The sequence below is a fragment of the Nerophis ophidion genome, linkage group LG27 (assembly GCF_033978795.1).
Source record: "Nerophis ophidion isolate RoL-2023_Sa linkage group LG27, RoL_Noph_v1.0, whole genome shotgun sequence".
In the NCBI taxonomy this organism is placed as follows: Eukaryota; Metazoa; Chordata; class Actinopteri; order Syngnathiformes; family Syngnathidae; genus Nerophis; species Nerophis ophidion.
Window position 1 is genome coordinate 19,389,658 of NC_084637.1, and position 24,000 is coordinate 19,413,657.

Here is a 24,000-nt window from a genome sequence, read left to right on the forward strand (position 1 = left end):
ATGGGACATGGATCATTGCAAGGTGGTGAAGGTGAGAAGGAGGTGATGTTGCCAGACTGGCTACCTGGAAACAGAGGATTAAATAATACTATGGTGATTGGTGAAAACAGGTGCGTGACATGAGGACAGGTGAAAACTAATGAGTTGCTATGGTAAGAAAACAAACAAGGAAGTGAAAAAACAGGAAACAATGGAGTCTTAAGAAAAACAGAACATAACTAAACAAAACATGATCACAAGGCATGACATCCACTGTATGAGAGATAATCTAAAAAGAAAAATCCAGAAATCACAATCTATGATTTTTTAACAATTTATTCATGTGATACAGCTGAAAATAAGTATTTGAACACCAGCATTAATATTTGGTAGAGTAGCCTTTGTTTGCAATTAAAGAGGTCAAACGTTTCCTGAAGTTCTTCACCAGGTTTGCACAGACTGCAGGATGGATTTTGGCCAACTACTCAACACAGATCTTCTCTAGATCAGTCGCTGAATAACACGGTCTTTCAGGTCCATCCAAAGATTTTCAATTGGATTTAGGTCTGGAAACTGGCTATGCCACTCCAGAACCTTGATATGGTTCATACGAATCCACTTCTTGGTTTTCCTGGCTGTGTGCTTTGGGTCATTGTCATGTTGGAAGATCCAGCCACCACCCATCTTCAATGATCTGACTGAGGGAAGGAGGTTTTTGGCCAAAATCTCACAATACATGGCTGCAGTCTTACTCTCCTTAATACAGTACAGTCGTTCTGTCCCATGAGCAGAAAAACACCCCCAAAGCATGATGCTACCAAACCCATGCTTCACAGTAGGGATGGTGTTCTTGGGATGGTACGGATCATTCTTCTTCCTCCAAACACGCATAGTAGACTTATGACCAAGAAGGTTAATTTTGGTCTCATCTGTCCACAAAACTTTCTCCCATGACTCCTATGGATCATCCAAACGGTCCTTTGCAAACTTAAGACGGGCCTTAACATGTGCTGGTTTAAGCAGGGGAACCTTCCGTGCCATGCATGATTTCAAACCATGACGTCTTAGTGTATTACCAACAGTGCCCATGGAAACAGTGGTCCCAGCTCTTTTCAGGTCATTGACCAAGTCCTGCCGTGTAATCCTGGGCTGATTCCTCACCTTTCTTAGCATCATTGAGACCCCACCAGGTGATATCTTGCATGGGGCTCCATTCCGATTGAGATTGACCGTCATGTTTGGCTTCTTCCATTTTCTAATGATTGCTCCAACAGTGGACCTTTTTTGACCAAGCTGCTTGGCAATTTCTCCGTAGCCCTTTCCATCCTTGTGGAGTTGTACAATTGTACAATGTATAAATAAATAAATGGGTTGTACTTGTATAGCGCTTTTCTACCTTCAAGGTACTCAAAGCGCTTTGACACTACTTCCACATTTACCCATTCACACACACATTCACACACTGATGGAGGGAGCTGCCATGCAAGGCGCCAACCAGCACCCATCAGGAGCAGGGTGAAGTGTCTTGCTCAGGACACAACGGACGTGACGAGGTTGGTACTAGGTGGGATTTGAACCAGGGGCCCTGGTTCAAATATATATATATATATATATATATATATATATATATATATATATATATATATATATATATATATATATATATATATATATATATATATCCATCCATTTCCTACCGCTTATTCCCTTTGGGGTCACGGGTGGCGCTGGTGCCTATCTCAGCTACAATCGGGCGGAAGACAAGTGTCCACCTCATCGCAGAGCCAACACAGATAGACATACAACATTCACACTCACATTCACACACTCGGGCCAATTTAGTGTTGCCAATCAACCTATCCCCAGGTGCATGTCTTTGGAAGTGGGAGGAAACCGGAGTACCCGAAGGGAACCCATACAGTCACGGGGAGAACATGCAGACTCTACACAGAAAGATCCCGAGCCAGGGATTGAACCCGGGACTACTCAGGAATTTCGTATTGTGAGGCAAACGCACTAACCCCTCTGCCACCAAATAAATGTATATATATTTTCATATATATATAAAAAAAAAAAATATATATATATATATATATATATATATATATATATATATATTCCAGGCTCGGGATCTTTCTGTGTAGAGTTTGCATGTTCTGCCCGTGAATGTGTGGGTTCTCTCCGGGTACTCCGGCTTCCTCCCACCTCCAAAGACGTGCACCTGGGGATAAGTTGATTGGCAACACTAAATTGGCCCTAGTGTGTGAAAGTGAGTGTGAATGTTGTCTGTCCATCTGTGTTGGCCCTGCGATGAGATCACGACTTGTCCAGGGTGTACCCCGCCTTCCGCCCGATTGTAGCTGAGATAGGCGCCAGCGACCCCAAAAAAGGGAATAAGCGGTAGAAAATGAATGGATAATAATTATAATATAATAATTATATATATATATATATATATATATATATATATATATATATACATATACATATATAAAATGTTTTATGGCGAAAGAACGTTTTTTTATCGTATCCACAGAGTTCAGTGACTGTTGACATTTTGTGTTGGTTAGATTTTTTTAGTATGTGAATATTTGACCCCTACCTTGCTTACTTCCGCGACGGCTTCCTTAAAGTTTTATAATCCATCAGAAATATCAAGCAGATAAAATGTGTCAAACAGAAATAAGTGTGGAGAGTGTTGTGCATGTTTCCCACCATGTTTTGTACTAAATGAAAATGGGTGTAATTTTGATTTTTTTTTATGGGGCGGCATAGCTTGCTTGGTAGAGTGGCCGTGCCAGCAACTTGAGGGTTGCAGGTTCGATTCCAGCTTCCGCCATCTTAGTCATTGCCGTTGTGTCCTTGGGCAAGACACTTTACCCACCTCCTCCCAGTGCCACCCACACTGGTTTAAATGTAACTTAGATATTGGGTTTCACTATGTAAAGCGCTTTGAGTCACTAGAGAAAAACGCTGTATATATATAATTCACTTCACTTCACTTTATGGCGAAGGTACATTTTTTATCGTAACCACAGAGTTCAGTGACTGTTGGCGTTTTGAGTTGGTTGGATTTTTTTTTGCACCATGACAAGGGAAGGTTTGTTGGGTTTTGAGCAAGTATTTGACCCAAGGAGGCAGGGTCGAATCACACAAATAGATTGTCTTTAATAAGTACAAAAAGGGATTAACTCAAGGCGATGGGGCAGAAGTGAAATAAAATAAAAAGACTATCCTTGTGTGCTTATTGGAAAACATTTAAATGTTACCTGGCTGTCCAACGCACTGCAGGACTGCTTGCATAGGCCATACTTGCCAACCTTGAGACCTCTGATTTCGGGAGGTGGGGGTGTTGCTTGTGGTTAAGAGGAGAGGAGTATATTTTGGAGATACAAAACAGAAGGAGGACTCTCGGTGGTCAGCAAAAGGTTCCAACGAAAAAATTTCTCTCAATTACTGAGGAACTAGGGAGCAAAAAACCAGAGGTAAGGAATGATGATACAAAGAGAGAGCACATACCGAGTTTGAGGATGCGGGTCAGGCATGAGCACATGGAGAGCACAGGTGTCAATAACCGGCAAGGAGCAGCTGACTGTGATGCACTTATATAGTGCCGGGTAGCGATTAGTCGCAGGTGTGCCTCGCTGGAACTAATGGATAGAGGAGAAACTAACACAACAGGCAACAAGGAGAAGACAGGAAAATAACAAAAACACAACAAGGTTGTTTGCATTGGATCTTAGAAATCAATGCTGCGAATATTATATTAATGTAATTATTAACATTGGATATTAAGAGTATGTCAAAGCTGGACCCCTACCTTGTTTACTTCCATGTTTTATGGCGAAAGAACGTTTTTTTATCGTATCCACAGAGTTCAGTGACTGTTAATATCTTGTGTTGGTTAGATAGTTTTTTTTGCACCATGATTAGGGAAGGTTGTTTGCATTGGATCTTAGAAATAAATGTTACGCACATTATATTAATATAATTACTAGAATTGGATACTAAGAGTAAGCGAAAGTTGGACTCCTACTTTGTTTGCTTCCGTGAGAACCTCCAGAGAGTTTTGTAATCCTTCAGAAATATCAAGCAGATAAAATGTGCACAACTTGGAAAAGTGTGGACAGTGTTTTGCATTTTTTCCCACCATGCTTTGTAATAAATGTAAAAAGGCGTAATTTTACATTTTTTTGGTGAATGGATTTTTTTTTAATCTTACCCTCAGAGTTCAGTGACTTTGACGTTTTGTGTTGGTTAGATTTATTTTTTTTCTTCACCATGATTATGGAAGGTTGTTTGTTTCCGTGACAACCTCCCTGAAGTTTTGTAAATCCATCAGAAATATCAAACAACTAAAATGTTCCAAATGTAAATAAGTGTGGAGAGTGTTTTGCGTTTTTCCCATCATGATTTGTGACAAATGTAAACAGGTGTAATTTTTTTATTTTTTATTTTTTTTATGGCAAAGGTACATGTTTTATTGTATCCACAGAGTTCAATGACTGTTAAAGTTTTGTGTTGGATAGATTTCTATTTTTTTTGCACCATTACTAGGGAGGGTTGTTTGCATTGCATCTTATAAGTAAATGCTGCACATATTATATTAATTTAATTACTATAATTAGATATTAACAGTATGTGAAAGCTTGACTCCGACCTTGTTTACTTCTGCGACAACTTCCTGAAAGTTTTGTAATCCATCAGAAATATCAAACAGATAAAATACGCCAAACATGGATAACTGTGGAGAGTGTTTTGCATTTTTCCAATCATGCTTTGTTTGCATGATGTGAAAAATGAAATGTGAAAATGGTTGTAATTTAGAATTTTTTATGGCGAATGTATGTTTTTTATCGTGTCTACAGAGTTCAGTGAGTTGACATTTTTGTGTTAGTTTTTTTTGCACAATGACTATGGAACGTTGTTTGCATTAGATCTTAGAAATAAATGCTGTGCATGTTAAATTAATATATTAACAGTATGTGAAAGTTCAACTCCTACCTTGTTTACTTCCATGACGACCTCCTTAAAGTTTTGTAATCCATCAGAAATATCAAGCATATAAAATGTGCCAAACATGCGTAAGTGTGTGCAGTGTTTTGCATTTTTTTCCATCATCCTTTTCAATAAATGTAAACGGGTGTATTTTTGAATTTTTTATGGCGAAGGTACATTTTTTATTGTATCCACAGAGTTTAGTGACTGTTGAGGTTTTGTGTTGGTTAGATTTAGTTTTTCTTCACCATGACTATGGAAGGTTGTTTGCATTGGATCTCAGAAGTGAATGCTGCACATATTATATTAATATAATTACTATAATTGGATATTAAAAGTATGTGAAAATTTGACTCCTACCTTGTTTACTTCCGCAAGTGTGGAGAGTGTTTTGCATTTTTTCCTACCATGCTTTGTAATAAATGTAAACGGGTGTACATTTTATTTTTTATGGTGAATGTATGTTCAGTGACTGTTGACATTTTGTGTTGGTAAAAATGTTTTTTCTTCACCACAACTAGTGTTTTGCATTTTTCTCCCCATCATGCTTTGTAATAAATGTAAACAGGTGTAATTTGGAATTTTTTTATGGCAAAGATGCATTTTTTATTGTATCCAATTTATTGTATTCAATGACTGCTGATGTTTTGTGTTGGTTAGATTTTGGAAAGTTGTTTGCATTGGATCTTATAAATTAATGCTGCACATCAATCGATCCATCCATTTACTACCGCTTATTCCCTTTGGGGTCGCGGGGGGCCTTGGTGCCTATCTCAGCTACAATCGGGCGAAAGGCGGTGTACACCCTGGACAAGTCGCCACCTCATTGTAGAATGCTGTACATATTATATTAATATAATTACTACAATTGGATATTAAGAGAATGTGAAAGTTTGACTCCTACCTTGTTTACTTCCGCGACGACCTCCTTAAAGTTTTGTAATCCATCAGAAATATCAAACAGATAAAATATGCTAAACATGGATAAGTGTGGAGAGTGTTTCGCATGTTTCCCATCATACTTTGTACTAAATGAAAATGGTTGTAATTTAAAAAATTTTATGGTGAACGTACGTTTTTTTTTTATCATGTCCACAGATTTCAGTGACTGTTGACATTTTTTTTTTTTTTTTGCACAATAACTATGGAAGGTTGTTTACATTGGATCTTACAAATAAACGCTGCGCATGTTATATTAATATTATTACATATAATAGGATATTAAAAGTATGAGAAAGTTCAACTCCTACCTTGTTTACTTCCGTGACAACCTCCTTAAAGTTTTGTAATCCATTAGAAATATCAAGCAACTAAAATGTGCCTGTGACATGCACTGTGTCGCGAGGTTCTTCAGGACCGACAGAACACAACCAAGCTTGGTTGCCAGGTTACAGAGTTTGTTTTTTTTTTTTTTTCAAAGTCTCTTCTACTTCCGGATTTCTCTTGCTTCTGCCTTTCGGCTCTCCCTTTCTCCTCTCTCACGGTCACCAACGCTGCTTATAAAGAGACAGGTGATTAGAGATCTTGTTCCAGCTGAGGTATTCACTCACCTGTCATCTGCTTCACGAGAGGAAGTCTGCAACGGCCACCTGCACCCCCAGTCTGTGGACCACCCGGAAGTTGTAGAGTTGCAACGCGAGGTACCACCGGGTGATCCACATGTTGGCATCCTTCATGCGGTGGAGCCCCTGGAGCGGTTTGTGGTCCGAGCAGAGGCTGAAGGTGTGTCCCAACAGGTAGTACCGGAGGGCCCCCACCACCCACTGGATAGCGAGGCACTCTCTCTCCACCATGCTGTACCTCGCCTCCCGGTCCAAGAGTGTCCGGCTGATGTACAGGACGGGGCGGTCGACGCTCCGCTTCAGGGACTCGAGCACTGCTCCCACCCGCCGCATGTGCTCTTCCCAGCTGCCACCCTGGATGATGACGTCATCCAGATAGGCCACCGCGTATGTCGCGTGAGGGTGCAGCACTCGGTCCATGAGACGCTGGAACGTGGCGGGCGCACCAAACAAACCAAACAAAGTGTCACGAATTGGTATAAACCTTCCGGAGTGGAAAAGGCAGTTTTTTCCTGAGACTCTGGTAACAAGGGAATCCGACAGTAGCCCTTGGTTAAATCCAGTGTCGTGAAAAAATGAGCAGGGCCCAACCGATCCAGGAGCTTGTCGACCCGAGGCATTGGGTATGCGTCGAAACGTGATATTTCATTCACCTTGCGGTACTCCACACAGAACCGCACAGGCCCATCCTTCTTCCCTACCAGAACGATAGGGCTGCACCACACACTGTGGGATTCTTGTATTAGCCCAAACTCGAGCATGGTTTTTAATTCTTTCCGAACTACTTTGCGTTTGTGTTCGGGGAGCCTGTATGGCCGAGACCGTACTGTAACACCCGGGCTGGTCTCAATATGATGCTTAATGAAGTTCGTGCAGCCGGCCGAGAGGAGAACACATCAGAAAAGCGCCACTGCAGCTTGGCAACGTCCGCTCTCTGCGCTAACGTGAGCTGGTTGTCACAGGGCAGGTAAGAAGGCGGGGTAGAGGGCGGGATCTCTGGCCCCAACTCCTCCTCCTCCCTCACTACTGTTACCATGGAGACAAGCTCCGACTCCTTCCATGCTTTCAGTAGGTTCAGATGGTAGATTTGATTGTCTCCATCCCGGTCGGAGCCTCGAACCCCATAATCCACCTCATCCACTTGCCGCGTGACCTCAAAAGGGTCCTTGCCACTTCGCAAGTAATTTCGAGCTGGAGGTTGGGAGTAATACAAGCACTTTTTCTCCCGGTGAAAACTTTTTTACCTGGGTCCCCTTGTTATACGCCCGCTGCTGCCGTTCCTGGGCGCGGAGCAAATACTCGGTAACAAGTGCCCCACTGTGTGGAGTTTTGCTCGCATGTCCATGACATGCTGAATTTCGTTTTTGCTTGTGCTTAATTATGTCCAGCACCCCGCTCGACCTCCTACCGTACAATAGCTCAAAAGGAGCAAAGCCTATGGAGGCCTAAAGTACCTCCCGCATTGCAAACATTAGGGGATCCAGCCATTTAACCCAATTTGGTTTGTCTTCATGCATAAATTTACGAATTATGGTTTTCAACGTCTTAGTTAACCACTCCACCAGCCCATCTTTTTGTGGGTGGTACACACTGGTGCGGATTGCTTTAATTCCCAATAACCTGTATAGTTCCTTTATCGTGTGTGACATAAAGGACGTGCCCTGGTCATTTTGAATCTCTTTCGGGATTCCGACTCGGGAAATGACCTGAAACAGAACTTGTGATGAATTGGTATGTCAGATTTAGCCCTGTCTTGGTTTAACTCTTATCTTACTGATAGGATGCAGTGTGTCTCCCATAACAATGTGACCTCGGACTACGTTAAGGTAACGTGTGGAGTTCCCCAGGGTTCGGTCCTTGGCCCTGCACTCTTCAGCATCTACATGCTGCCGCTAGGTGACATCATACGCAAATACGGTGTTAGCTTTCACTGTTATGCTGATGACACCCAACTCTACATGCCCCTAAAGCTGACCAACACGCCGGATTGTAGTCAGCTGGAGGCGTGTCTTAATGAAATTAAACAATGGATGTCCGCTAACTTTTTGCAACTCAACGCCAAAAAAACGGATATGCTGATTATCGGTCCTGCTAGACACCGAACTCTATTTAATAATACAACTCTAACATTTGACAACCAAATAATTAAACAAGGCGACACGGTAAAGAATCTGGGTATTATCTTCGACCCAACTCTCTCCTTTGAGGCACACATTAAAAGCGTTACTAAAACGGCCTTCTTTCATCTCTGTAATATCGCTAAAATTCGCTCCATTCTGTCCACTAAAAACGCTGAGATCATTATCCATGCGTTTGTTACGTCTCGCCTCGACTACTGTAACGTATTATTTTCGGGTCTCCCCATGTCTAGCATTAAAAGATTACAGTTGGTACAAAATGCGGCTGCTAGACTTTTGACAAGAACAAGAAAGTTTGATCACATTACGCCTGTACTGGCTCACCTGCACTGGCTTCCTGTGCACTTAAGATGTGACTTTAAGGTTTTACTTCTTACGTATAAAATACTACACGGTCTAGCTCCATCCTATCTTGCCGATTGTATTGTACCATATGTCCCGGCAAGAAATCTGCGTTCAAAGGACTCCGGCTTGTTAGTGATTCCCAAAGCCCAAAAAAAGTCTGCGGGCTATAGAGCGTTTTCCGTTCGGGCTCCAGTACTCTGGAATGCCCTCCCGGTAACACTTCGAGATGCCACCTCAGTAGAAGCATTTAAGTCTCACCTTAAAACTCATTTGTATACTCTAGCCTTTGAATAGACTCCCTTTTTGGACCAGTTGATCTGCCGTTTCTTTTCTTTTTCTTCTATGTCCCACTCTCCCTTGTGGAGGGGGTCCGGTCCGATCCGGTGGCCATGTACTGCTTGCCTGTGTATCGGCTGGGGACATCTATGCGCTGCTGATCCGCCTCCGCTTGGGATGGTTTCCTGCTGGCTCCGCTATGAACGGGACTCTCGCTGCTGTGTTGGATCCGCTTTGGACTGGACTCTCGCGACTGTGTTGGATCCATTGTGGATTGAACTTTCACAGTATCATGTTAGACCCGCTCGACATCCATTGCTTTCCTCCTCTCTAAGGTTCTCATAGTCATTATTGTCACCGACGTCCCACTGGGTCATTATTGTCACCGATGTCCCACTGGGTGTGAGTTTTCCTTGCCCTTATGTGGGCCTACCGAGTGTCGTGGTGGTTTGTGCAGCCCTTTGAGACACTAGTGATTTAGGGCTATATAAGTAAACATTGATTGATTGATTGATTGTGCGACACTTTTGGCAGAGATGGAGCGCAGGGGCACTGCTTCGGGATAGCGTGTTGCGTTATCCACCAGGACTAGCACAAAGCGATATCCCCATGTGCTCGGGTGGAATGGTCCGATGAGGTCCATCCCAATTCTCTCGAATGGGACCTTCATGAGCAGCAATGGGCGCAAGGGCGCCTTCGGGGTGGCCGCCGGATTCACCAGCTGGCAGTCCGGGCAGCACGTCTGCCCGGATACCCGGCCAATAGAATCGGAACATGACCCGATTGAGTGTCTTTATCGTACCCCATGTGACCAGAAATGGGATTGGCACCAACAACTGGGTGGATTCCTTTCCAGTTTGAGTGTCACAGCTCACTCGGTATAATCTGTCCCTAATAATTGAAAAGTAGGGTAATACCAACGCTTTGCCTGGGCGCACCAGCTGACTGTCAAATTAATCCACCTGGTCCCAGGCCGCGCGCAAGGTTTCATCACGGGACCGCTCGAGGGGAAAATCCTCCGTAGGTTCCCAATGGGGGCCTCGGGGGACTTCCCGCGAAGCCCTCGCCAGTTCCAGCTCGGCAGTATCGGATGAACCTGCGTCGCCACTGAGAACTGTGTGGATATTCCCCTCTCCTACGGTCCGTGAACGCATCCCCACACCTTGTGTCACTAGATGGTTAAACCTCGGCCAATGTGTCCCTAAAATTACGGGGTGCGTAAGATGCACGCTTACGGCAACCTTGACATTATGCTTTTGTCCCTTATACCAAATTTCAACGGGCACAATAGAATACACGTGCACATCCCCATCAATACACTTAATTCGCCCCTGTGTCGCCTGCCTCAACGCCATGGGTTGAACCAGGTTTTGGGGAATCATGGAATGTTTTCAGCCCGAATCCACCATTGCCCGGTATGTACTCCCTTGTACCTTTACCGGTACACAATACGTCTCTCCTGGATCGGGGGCGGGCGTTGGGGGGCCGACAAGCCGAATCACCTGTCCCACTTCCATCAGGGAGCATTCCCTCCTCACGTGACTGGGCTGTCCGCACGCCCAGCACACCGGCCCTGGCAATCGAGGTGCCGTCTGCGGGGGGAAGCCCCCTCTCAGCAGCGCCGGTAGCCTGGACTGAAGGAGGAACACAGGAGACGTTACAACCCCGAACCCCCCCCCCCTTAATATTGCTGGTGGCTGGTAAAGTGTGCATGGCGTGGTGTGGTGCGGTGTGTCCATGTTCGGGGCGGTACCTGCTTGCGTGTTAAGGTCGTCTCCGTCGGGAGGGGTCTTGGCTCCAGAGGTGCCTCCTCCGTCTGCGCGCTTCGTCTACGCGGTATTGGGGTGGGCCTTTCGGCCATTCTTGGCGCTGGGGTGGGTCTTTTGTCTTGGGGTCACCTCCCGGTGGCCCGCCAGATGTTCCTCCTATCATGGTCACCAACGCTGCTAATAAAGAGACAGGTGATTAGATAACTCGTTCCAGCTAAGGTATCCACTCACCGGTCATCTGCTTCACAGCCGGCTCTAGCACATGCCCTGCCCGGAGGTGACGCATTGGACCACGCCCCTTCCACAGTGCCAAACATGAATAAGTGTGGAGAGTGTTTTGCATTTTACCCATCAAGCTTTGTACTAAATGAAAATAGGTGTAATTTGGATTTTTTTATGGCGAATGTAAATTTTTCATTGTATCCACAGAGTTCTGTAACTGCTGACATTTTGTGTTGGTTAGATTGGTTTTTTTGCACCATGACTAGGGAAGGTTGTTTGCATTGGATCTTAGAAATAAATGCTGTGCATATTATATTATTTTAATTACTATAATTGGATATTAAAAATATGTCAAAGTTCAACCCCCACCTTGTTTACTTCCATGAGGACCTCCTTTTAAAGTTTTATAATCCATCAGAAATATTAAACAGATAAAATGTGCCAAACATGCGTAAGTGTGGGCAGTGTTTTGCATTTTTCCCCATCATGCTTTGTAATAAATGTAAACGGATGTAATTTGGATTTGCAAAAGTAGTTTTTTATTTTATCCAGAGAGTTCTGTGACTGTTGGCATTTTTTTTTTACACAATTACTAGGGAAGTTTGTTTACATTGGGTCATATACGTAAATGTTGCACATTTAGTACAGTACAAAAGGTTATTGACCAGGAAAAACTCCTGTTGTCCACTAAATGGTGACAAATTAGCAGCATCAAAAATGTTAGACTCACCTGGTGCGTTCTCTCTCTCGCAGACACACCGTCCTGGTCCTGGCTGCCCCAGTTCTGCAATTTGCGGGAGCTGGGCAGTCGCGCTCAGCACGGCCAGCTGGATGAGTCCGGCAGCAACATGGTGCACATCAAGCAGAAGCTCTACCACAATGGGCACCCCAGTCCTCGGCACCTCTGACTCACCTGTGACTCACCAGTGACTCACCTTCCGTCCTTCTAGAATCTCTTCCGGACCTCCTCACCCGGAGGCAACCAGAACATTTTGGAGGGTGGTTTTTTTTCTCTCTCTAGAGACACTTTGTGTGTTCATCGTGGAAGTGGGCATGCTCTTTTAGGACACACGTGGCCGGTCTTTGTTTCTCTTTTGCATTTTTTGGGGGGGGGGTTGAGGGTTTGAATGCCAACCATGTTTTTTTTGTCATGTTAGATTGCTGTTTGTCTGCAAAATTTCAAATTTTGGTACCTTGTTTCTCACAAACGATTGACTTGATGGCTCCAATGAAGGAACCAATAATAGATAAACGTGAAAACATGTCACACACACGCACACACACACACACACACACACACACACACACACACACACACACAGAATTAGCTTTGTTACATAGTCAAACAACTGAATGTAATTTTATTCCTGTAAATATGAAAGGGGGAGGGGTTAGGGCTTCATATTTTACTGTTGGACAACATTTTGAGTTGATTTTGCTTGTTGCTAGGCAGAATTTGCGGTGCTCAAGCAGAACTGCCCATCTGATTGGTCGAGAAAAATATGATGTATAAATAATACATACTGTATTTATTATTATGAATATGAATAATTCGTAAACTTAAGTAAAAAATACTACATTTATTCATCATTAAAATGACAAAAATATATTATTTATTTACAAATATTAAAAATGTCATCGTCTCAGTTAGGGTGTCTTTTTTTAGGAAAAATAAGATTTTTTTATATATATATATCAGGGAGCATTATTTAAAAAAATAGTGTTTATTAATGTCGGTGACACAAATAAAGACTTCCACTTAATTAACGCCTTACCATTAACACATGCCTGGTGCTCTCTGCAGTTGAGTAAATAACCCCCTGTACACAAGATGAGGAAAATGTGATCAGTCCAAACAAAACATCAACTAGTGAACTCAAAAATTGTCGACTGTGACATTTCGGTTTGTGTTTTTGATCAAAGATTTTTTTGTTGACATAAAAAGTTGAGGAAACCCTAACCTGCCCCCCAGCCCCCTTCTGCCCCCCATCAGACATTGCTGTTGTGAGGATGACATGTCTGTTTTAATAAAAGTGCCATTGCAGCACAACAGTGACATCTACTGTCGAATTGTGTCATTACAACCACAAAACCTCGCCTCGGTCACACGCTCCTATTTAAAGGATCATAAGGATCTACTAATAATCTTTGATTATTAGTAGATCCTTATAAACAGCAACACGTTCCTGTCACATAGAGAGGATCTTTGATTATTAGTTGATCCTTATAAACAGTAACATGTTACTGTCACATAGAGAAGATCTTTAATTATTAGTAGTTCCTTATAGGTGGAGAAGCTGTCGGATTGGTGCAAAGTCAACAACCTGGCCCTGAACACCTCCAAGACCAAGGAGCTGGTCATAGACTTCAGGAGGAAAAAAACGGACATCCTGCCTCTGATCATCAGTGGTGACTGTGTGGAGAGGGTCTCCGACTTCCGCTCCCTGGGAGTCCACCTGGCCGACGACCTATCCTGGAGCACCAACACCACGGCTACCATCAAGAAGGCACACCAGAGACTGCACTTCCTGAGAATACTCAGGAACAACCACCTCTCACAGGAACTGCTGGTGTCCTTCTACCGGTGCTCCATTGAGAGCATCCTGACCTACTGCATCTGCGTGTGGTTCAGCAGCTGCACGGCCGCAGAGAGAACGGTGCTCCAGAGAGTCATAAAGACCGCTCAGAAGTTAATCGGATGCCCCCTCCCCCCCCCTGGCTGACCTGTACAGCTCCCGCTGTCTCAGGAAAGCACAGAGCATCCTGAAAGACCCATTCCACCCCGGGCACAGCCACCTGGAACTGCTACCCTCAGGCAGACGCTACAGGGTGCTAAAAGCGAGCACAAATAGACTAAAAAATAGCTTTTACCCAAGAGCCATAGTAGCATTAAACAGGCACTGAGTGAGCACAATATGTCCATCATGTCCTCATGTAAATAAATGATAAATGGGTTGTACTTGTATAGCGCTTTTCTACCTTCAAGGTACTCAAAGCGCTTTGACACTACTTCCACATTTACCCATTCACACACACATTCACACACTGATGGAGGGAGCTGCCATGCAAGGCGCCAACCAGCACCCATCAGGAGCAAGGGTGAAGTGTCTTGCTCAGGACACAACGGACGTGACGAGGTTGGTTCTAGGTGGGATTTGAACCAGTGACCCTCGGGTTGCGCACGGCCACTCTCCCACTGCGCCACGCCGTCCCATGTGTAATGTTTAAATGTTTTTCTATTTTTTCGGACTACAATGTGAATGTTTTATGTAGGTGTGTATATGTATTCATATGCATGCAGATATGCATCTGTGTGGATACATATACATATACATAGATACATCTGTCATCTCTATCTTTTTTTTTTTTTTTACTATTTATACTACCATATTGTATATGCACCTTAGGAGGAGCTGCTCCAATTTCGTTGTTCTTTGAACCTGTTCATTGCAATAATGACAATAAAACTCTATTCTATTCTATTCTATTCTTATAAACAGCAAAATGTTCCTGTAACATCATAGAGAGGATATTTAATTATTAGTAGATCCTTATAAACAGCAACATGTTCCTGTCACATTGAGAGGATCTTTGATTATTAGGAGATCCTTTAAACCTGTCACATAGAGAGGATCTTTGACTATCAGAATAGGTCCTTAAAAAACAGCAACATGTTCCAGTCACATAGAGAGGATCTGTGTCTATTAGTAGATCAGTTAAAACAGCAGAGTGTTCCTGTCATATAAATTATCTTTGACTATTAGTAGGTCTTTAAAAACAACACAACGTTCTTGTCTTTTAGAAGATATTTGACTATTAGTAAGTCCTTAAAAAAACGTGGAGCGTTCCTGTCGCATAAAGAATATTTCAATATTAGTAGATCCTTAAAAGCAGCAGTATTTCTGTCATAGAGGATCTTTGACTATTAGTAGGTTCTTAAAAACAACCGAGCGTTCCTATCATTTAGAGGACCCTTGACTGTTAGTAGGTTCTTAAAAATAGCAGAGTGTTCCTGTCAGATAGAGGATCTTTGATTATTAGTAGGTCTTCAAAAACAGCAGAGCGTTTCTGTCATACAGAGGATTTTTGACTAATAGTAGGTCCTTAAAAACAGCAGAGCGTTCCTGTTGTATAAAGGATCTTTGACTATTATTAGGTCCTTAAAAGCAGCAGTGTTCCTGTCACATAGAGGATATTTGACTATTAGTATAGGTATTTCATAAATAGCAGAGCGTGCCTGTCATGTAAAGAATCTTTGACCATTAGTAATCCCTTAAAAACAGCAGACCAATCCTGTTTTGTACAGGACCTTTGACTATTAGCAGGTCCTGAAAAACAGCAGAGCGTTCCTGTCATATAGAGGATCTTTGACAATTAGTAGACCCTTAAAAACAATAGACCAATCCTGTTTTGTAGAAGGCCTTTGACTATTAGTAAGTCCTGAAAAACAACAGAGCATTCCTGTTTTGTAGAGGATTATTGACTATTAGTATAGGTCCTTAAAAAAGCAGAGTGTTCTTGTCACATATAGAGGATCTTTGATGAGCATTTTTGCATTATTGAATCAGGTGATAATTGTTACACAACATACGTTCACGTGTTTAATTTAAGTCCACTAACTGTGTGAACGAAAGGAAAATGTTGGATAAATGAATAAATGCCCTTCCCATCCATTTTCTACCGCTTGTCCCTATCTCAGCTACAATCTGGCGGAAGGCTGGTACACCCTGGACAAGTCGCCACCTCGTCACAGGGCCAACACAGATAGACAACATTCACACTCACATTCACACACTAGGGCCAATTTAGTGTTGCCAATCAACCTATCCCCAGGTGCATGTTTTTGGCGGTGGGAGGAAGCCAAAGTATCCGGAGGGAACCCACGCAGTCACGGGGAGAACATGCAAACTCCACACAGAAAGATCCCGAGCCCGGGATTGAACTCAGGACTACTCAGGACTTTCGTACTGTGAGACACATGCACTAACCCCTGGCCCACCGCGCTACCTGAATGTATGTCAATACAAATTTTTAAGCACAAGCACATTAAGACAAAATCTACATAGTGGTCTGGAAATTGTAAACTTCATAACTGAACCTATATTTGTATATAATCTCATAAAGCAAGAACTTTTTGACCATAGTCACGTGTCAGTTTTTTGTATTTTCATCAATAAAGTTCCTTTCCGGCAGCACGGTGAAACAGGGGTTAGTGCATGTGCCTCACAATACGAAGGTCCTGAGTTGTCTTGGGTTCAATCCCGGGCTCGCGATCTTTTTGTGTGGAGTTTGTATGTTCTCCCCGTGACTGCGTGGGTTCCCTCCGGGTACTCCGGCTTCCTCCCATCTCCAAAGAATGTTGTCTTTCTATCTGTGTTGGCCCTACGTGACTTGTCCAGGGTGTACGCCGCCTTCCGCCCGAATGCAGCTGAGATAGGCTCCAGCAACCCCCAGTGACCCCGAACTGGACAAGCAGTAGAAAATGGATGGATGGATGGAGGTTCCTTTCCCTATTAGAAAATGTTATGTAACAAAACACAGGAAGTCGCATTAGAGAAAAGAGTAAGTTTAACTTTTTTTTCCGGCATTGTGGTGAATTATGTAAGCGCTAACAAGTGATATTCTTTCTTGTAAGCGTGTCAAGCATATTTTAACCATTTTCCATAAATGAGTGTTGCACAATGTACATGATGCATACAGTATGTAACTGACCCCCATTTCCCGCTGTTGGAATTGTAAAACAAGGATGCATTCGCTGACTATCGGACGCGACAGTCAAACGGATCTGTTTAACCAGTGCTAATCCAGAAAATGTTGCAATTTATGTACGTTTTATTTGTTTAATATAAAGTGTAGATATATATCAATATATATCAATACATTTATTTTTATATTTCTCGCCCATTTCGACAGAAAGCGCAAAAGGTAACAACCGTCACATCTCAACCTTCCGTACGTCACATGAACGCACCACAACGTAAAAGGGCGTGTTTTAAGGCTTAAAAAGGCACTTAAACTTCGCTGTGGTTCATAATAAACTAGCTCCTGTAGACACATTGACTTCAATCTATTTTTTGTTTTACCTTTTTACTTCATAATAATGTCAGTTATTTGTTTCGCTCTGTCCCGAAATGTCTTGTCTGCGAGGAACTCTTGCATGATGCTGGTAAGTCGCCTAAATAGACACTTTCCTCGCCTGGTGTTAATATCTATCATAAGCATGTAAGGCTACATTATATACGTTCACATTCCGTCAGTGTGTGAATGTGTGTGAGAATGGGTGAATGTGGAAATACTATCAAAGCGCTTTGGGCTCCTTAAAAAGGGGTAGAAAAGCACTATACAAGTACAACCCATTTACCATATGTCCTATTTATTTGAACGGAACGTTAAGTAAATTCTACATGCTCTTCGAGAACATTATTGTGTTAAAAAGCTATTTTTTTTTTTTTTTCAAATTCATCCTTCAATTGTCCACGAAAGGCAGTTTGGTAACACGGTGATATAATGCTGCTACGACACTTCATGGCCACTAGAGGGCTACGCGAGACAGGAATTATGGAAATAAGCACTCAATGGCCACATAATTAGGTACACTTTAGAGATGGGATTCATGGATCCGGATGTTGAGCTGTTATTATATAGTTTTTTTTATGACGTTTTTGTTTTTCAAGGATTATATGTAGATCAGAGTTAAAAAAAATACTACTCCTTTGGTCGGAATTGTTCAGATTTTTGTTTTGTTTTCAACATTGTAAACCTTCCATAAGGTGGTGCTTAGTCCAGGACATCACCAGCTTGAATTTGCACTCACCTAAAGAAAAGGTGGAGCATTAAAAAAAAAAAGAAGAAGAAAATGCACTGGAGCAGTAGTTCTCCAACCTGTTCCACCAAGTACCACTTTAGAAAACACATGGCTTTCCAAGTACCTTCATAATCACCAATGTTAGAATACTGTAGCGCAGTAGACCTATGTATTCCTTAAAAACAAGGCTGAGGTTTTTACTTAACAAGTATACTTAATATTTCTGGCCATTGTAACATTATACACAGTTCAAAGAGTAAGACAGTTAAAATTAGGACATGATAAAAATGTAAGTACAATATTATACTACCATACCTGGTGTCTGTACGCTTAAACTACCACTGTTTAGGATATTTAACCTAAAAAATGAATTAAAATATAAATAAATAGAAGTATAATTCTCCATCCATCCATCCATCCATTTTTCTACAGCTTATTCCCTAAAAATAATATATCCATCCACTTCGGGTTGCGGGGGCTGCAGCCTAAGCAGATAAGCCAAAATTTTCCTCTCCCCAGCCACTTCGTCCAGCTCTTCCCAGGGGATCCCGAGGCCTTCCCAGGCCAGCCGGGAGACACAGTCTTCCCAATGTGTCCTGGGTCTTCCCTGTGGCCTCCTACCGGTTGGACATACCCTAAACACCTCCATTGGGAGGCGTTCGGATGGCATCATGACCAAATGCCTGAACCACGTCATCTGGCTCCTCTCGATGTGGAGGAGCAGCAGCTTTACTTTGGCTTCCCCCGGATGGAGGAGCTTCTCACCCTATCTCTAAGGGAGAGCCCCGCCACCCAGCGAAGGAAACTAATTTCGGCCGCTTGTACCCGTGATCTTATCCTTTCGGTCATGACCCAAAGCTCATGACCATAGGTGAGGATGGGAACGTAGATCGACCGGTAAATTTAGAGCTTTGCCTTTTGGCTCAGCTCCTTCTTCACCGGGACGGATCGATACAGCGTCCTCATTGCTGAAGACGTCGCACCAATCCGCCTGTCGATCTCACGATCCACTCTTGCCTCACTCGTGATTACGACTCCTAGGTACTTGAACTCGTCCACTTGGGGCGGGGTCTCCTCCCCAACCCGGAGATGGCACTCCACCCTTTTCCAGAAGTGAACCATGGACTCGGACTTGGAGGTGCTGATTCTCATCCCGGTCGCTTCACTCTCGGCTGCGAGTGTGAAGGTCCTGGCCAGATGAAGCCATCAGGACCACATCATCTGCAAAAAGCAGTGACTTAATCCTGCAGCCACCAAACCGGATCCCCTCAACACCTTGACTGCGCCTAGAAATTCTGTCCATAAAAGTTATGAACATAGTCGGTGACAAAGGGCAGCCTTAGCGGAGTCCAACCCTCACTGGAAACGTGTCCGACTTACTAACACTGATCGTACAGGGAGCGGACAGCCACAATTAGACTGTCTGATACCCCATACTCCCTGAGTACTCCCCACAGGACTTCCCGAGGGGCACGGTCGAATGCCTTCTCCAGGTCCCCGTATAGACTGGTAGGGCAAACTCCCATGCACCCTCAAGGACCCTGCTGAGAGTATGAAGCTGGTCCACAGTTCCACGACCAGGACGAAAACCACACTGTTCCTCCTGAATCCGAGGTTCGACTATCCGGTGTAGGCACTCCAGTACACCTGAATAAATCTTACCGGGAAGGCTGAGGAGTGTGATCCCACAATAGTTGTAACACACCCTCCGGTTCCCCTTCTTAAAGAGAGGAACCACCACCCCGGTCTGCCAATCCAGAAGTACCGCCCCCGCTGTCCACGTGATGCTGCAGAGATAGCCCCACAGCATCCAGAGCCTTAAGAAACTCCAGGCGGATCGCAGCCCCCCTGGGGCCTTTCCACTGAGGAACTTTTTAACTACCTCAGCAACCTCAGCCCCAGAAATAGGAGAGTCCACCGCAGATTCCCCAGGCACTGCTTCCTCATAGGAAGACGTGTTGGTAGGATTGAGGAGGTCTTCGAAGTATTCCCTCCACCGATCCACAACATCCGCAGTCAAAGGCAGCAGAACACCATCCCCACTAGGGGTGTGGGAAAAAGTCGATTCGAATATGAATCGCGATTCTAACATTGTGCGATTCAGAATCGATTCTCATTTTTAAAAAATGGATTTTTTAATATTTTTTTAAATTTATTTTTATTTTTATTTATTTACATACTTTTTTAATCAATCCAACAAAACAATACACAGCAATACCATAACAATGCAATCCAATTCCAAAACCAAACCTGACCCAGCAACACTCAGAACTGCAATAAACAGAGCAATTGAGAGGAGACACAAACACGACACAGAACAACCAAACCAAAATTAGTGAAACAAAAATGAATATTATCAACAACAGTATCAATATTAGTTAAAATTTCAGCATAGCAGTGATTAAAAATCCCTCATTGACATTATCATTAGACATTTATATAAAAAAAAAAAAGAACAATAGTGTCACAGTGGCTTACACTTGCATTGCATCTCATAAGCTTGACAACACACTGTGTCCAATTTTTTCACAAAGATAAAATAAGTCATATTTTTGGTTCGTTTAATAGTTAAAACAAATTTACATTATTGCAATCAGTTGATAAAACATTGTCCTTTACAATTATAAAAGCTTTTTGCAAAACTCTACTACTCTGCTTGCATGTCAGCAGACTGGGGTAGATCCTGTTGAAATCCTATGTATTGACTGAATAGAGAATCCTTTTAAATCGGAAAAAATCGTTTTTGAACCGAGAATCCTGTTGAATTGAAAAAAAATCGATTTTGAATTGAATCGTGACCCCAAGAATCGATATTGAATCGGACACCCAAACATTCGCAGCCCTAATCCGCACCATACACAGTGTTGACAGTGCACTGCTTCCCCTTCCTGAGGCGGCGGATGGTGGTCCAGGATCGCTTCGAAGCCGTCCGGAAGTCGTTTTCCATGGCTTCCCCGAACACTTCCCATGTCCGGGTTTTTTCTTCCGTGACTGCTGAAGTCGCTTACCGCTTGGCCTGTCGGGTACCTGTCCGCTGCCTCCGGAGTCCTATTACCCAAAAGGACCCGATAGGACTCCTTCTTCAACTTAGATAGATAGATAGTACTTTATTTGAATCTTGACGGCATTCCTCACCGCTGGTGTCCACCAACGGGTTCTAGCCCCGACAGGCACCAACTACTTTGCGGCCACAGCTCCAATCAGCCGCCTCGACAATAGAGGTGCGGAACATGGTCCACTTGTACTCAATGTCCAGCACCTCCCTCGTGACATGTTCAAAGTTTTTCCGGACGTGGGAATTGAAACTCTCTCTGACAGGAGACTCTGCCAGACGTTCCCAGCAGACCCTCGCAATGCATTTGGGCATGGCAGGTCTGTCCGGCATCTTCCCCCACCATCGCAGCCAACTCACCACCAGGTGGTTATCGGTAGAAAGCTCCGCCCCTCTCTTCAGCAGAGTGTCCAAAACATGAGGCCGCAAATCCGATGACACAACTACAAAGTCGATCATGGAACTGCCGCCTCGGGTGTTCTGGTGCCAAGTGCACATACTGTATGGACACCCTTATGTTTGAACATGGTGTTCGTTATGGACAATATGTGACGAGTACAAAAGTCCAATAACAAAACACCACTCGGGTTCAGATCCGGGCGGCCATTCTTCCCAATCATGCCTCTCCAGGTTTCACTGTCGTTGCCAACATGAGCGTTGAAGTCCCTCAGTAGGACAAGGGAGTCACCCGGGGGAGCACTTTCCAGTACTACCTCGAGTTTATCCAAAAAGTGTGGGTACTCTGAACTTGTGTTTGGTGCATAAGCACAAACAACAGTCAGGACCCGTCCCCCCACCCGAAGGCGGAGGGAGGCTACCCTCTTGTCCTCTGGGTTGAACTCCCACGTGCAGGCTTTGAGCTGGGTCATCCTCCTTATTTATTGTACAATTTATTCTCTGTAAAGCACCAGTTCCATTGGCAGCAAATCAGGCCCAGAGCATAATACTACCACCACCATGCTGGCTTGATGGTAGGGATGGTGTTCCTTGGATTAAAGGCCTCACATTTTCTTTTCCAAACATATTGCTGTGTATTGTGGAAAAAGTCACCCCAGTGGGACGTCGATGACAATGACAATGATGACTATGAGAAACCTTGGAGAGGAACGCATATGTGGAGTCCAATACAAAGTAGATCCAATATAGTAGCAAGACTCCCCTCCATAGTGGAGCCAGCAGGAAACCATCTCAAGCGGAGGCGGATCAGCAACGCAGAGATGTCCCCAGCTGATACACAGGCAAGCGGTCCAGCCTGGGTCACAACTCTGCACATCTCATTTCATAATTTCCTTTAATATACAAGAAGTGGGTGGATGGGTCTTGAGTTTTGAAGCAAAAAATATTTGTGCACTGATTTTTTTTTTATACACAACATTTTAACAAAGTGAACTTTAAAACACAATTTTTTATAAAATGAAATTGTCCGCATATTTTGATTGAAGTTGTGAGCAAAATTTATATTTTGGAAAATTAAGTTTATTCAAATGTTGTGTTTTAAAATAAAGCAAAAATGTGTTGCTTGGAAACTCAAGACCCAAACCATTTGAATTAAATGAAACTATGAAATTAAATTGAATGGACATTGATTGAAATTGTCACCATAATTTGATGTAAAGAAAAACAAAATCTGAAAAATGACTAACATAAATTAAGTGTCAAAAAAAGCTTTCGCAATAAAGTTAATTAATCTCCATACAACTGTACTAGAAATGTGGCATTCACGAACGAATTGAGTCTGTTGAATGGCTATTTTCATTCATAATTTCTACAACTCTTATTTTTTTGTGATAGAGTGATTAGAGCACATACAGTACTTGTTGGTCACAAAAACATTCATTAAGTTTGCTTCTTTTAGGAATTTATTATGGGTCTTCTGAAAATGTGAGCAAATCTGCTGGGTCAAAAGTATACATACAGCAATGTTAATATTTGCTTACATGTCCCTTGGCAAGTTTGACTGCAATAAGGCGCTTTCGGTAGCCATCCAAAAACTTCTGGCAAACTTCTGCTTGAATTTTTGACCACTCCTCTTGACAAAATTTGCGGAGTTTGTTGGTTTTCTGACATGGACTTGTTTCTTCAGCATTGTCCACACATTTAAGTCAGGACTTTGGGAAGGCCATTCTAAAACCTTATTTCTAGCCTGATTTAGCCAATCCTTTACCACTTTTGACGTGTGTTGGGGGTCATTGTCCTGTTGAAACACCCAACTGTGCCCCAGTCCCCGACCTCTGGTTGGTTTTAGGTTGTCCTGAAGAATTTGGAAGTAATCCTCCCATTTACTGTCCCATTTAATCTCTGTATAGCACCAGTTCCAGGATTGCCTTGTCTCCATTAAGCATTTTTCTGAGTATTGTGGCCAAACTGCTCTATTTTTTTCCATCCGACCACAGAACTTTCCTCAAGATGGTCTTAATTTTGTCCATGTGATGTTAAAGGAAACAAAAATTGATGTCGTTGTGGTTTGTTCAGCCCTTTGAGACACTTGTGATTTAGGGCTATATAAATAAACATTGATTGATTGAGATCAAATGAAAATTAAATAAAGTTGTAAGCATGAATTGATGTAACAAAAATCAGTTTACAAAAGTCAAATGCATACAAATCAGTTAAAAAAAAAAAAGAAAAAAGACACAAATTAACCTACAAAGTATAAATTTGAGACAATAACAAGTATGATTCAATTCAATATGATTCAATACACACGATGTATTATTTGGTGTAATTATAACAAGGAAACCTTTTCAAAACAGTTTGCATGGAGATGGCCTGAAAAATGTATCTTAAAAAATGTATTCTTATAAAAAAAGGCGTTTTTGGACATTCATTTTAATTCTTTAAAATTGATTTTTAA

The 24,000-nt window shown here is 42.8% G+C and overlaps 2 protein-coding genes across 2 annotated transcripts in view; both read left to right on the top strand.

The window, feature by feature from the left end:
• Positions 1–13,345, top strand: part of tmem240a (transmembrane protein 240a) — a 54,553-nt gene extending 41,208 nt beyond the window's left edge. The window contains exon 4 of the mRNA XM_061889134.1: positions 12,043–13,345. Within this exon, the coding sequence (XP_061745118.1) occupies positions 12,043–12,197 (155 nt within the window). The 3' untranslated portion in view covers positions 12,198–13,345. The remainder of the gene's footprint in view (positions 1–12,042) is intronic.
• Positions 13,346–17,295: 3,950 nt separating this feature from the next.
• The window catches only part of LOC133544560 (succinate dehydrogenase [ubiquinone] iron-sulfur subunit, mitochondrial-like), a 33,604-nt gene continuing 26,899 nt past the window's right edge, over positions 17,296–24,000 (top strand). The window contains exon 1 of the mRNA XM_061890037.1: positions 17,296–17,455. Coding sequence (XP_061746021.1) covers positions 17,390–17,455 — 66 coding nt within the window. The 5' untranslated portion in view covers positions 17,296–17,389. The remainder of the gene's footprint in view (positions 17,456–24,000) is intronic.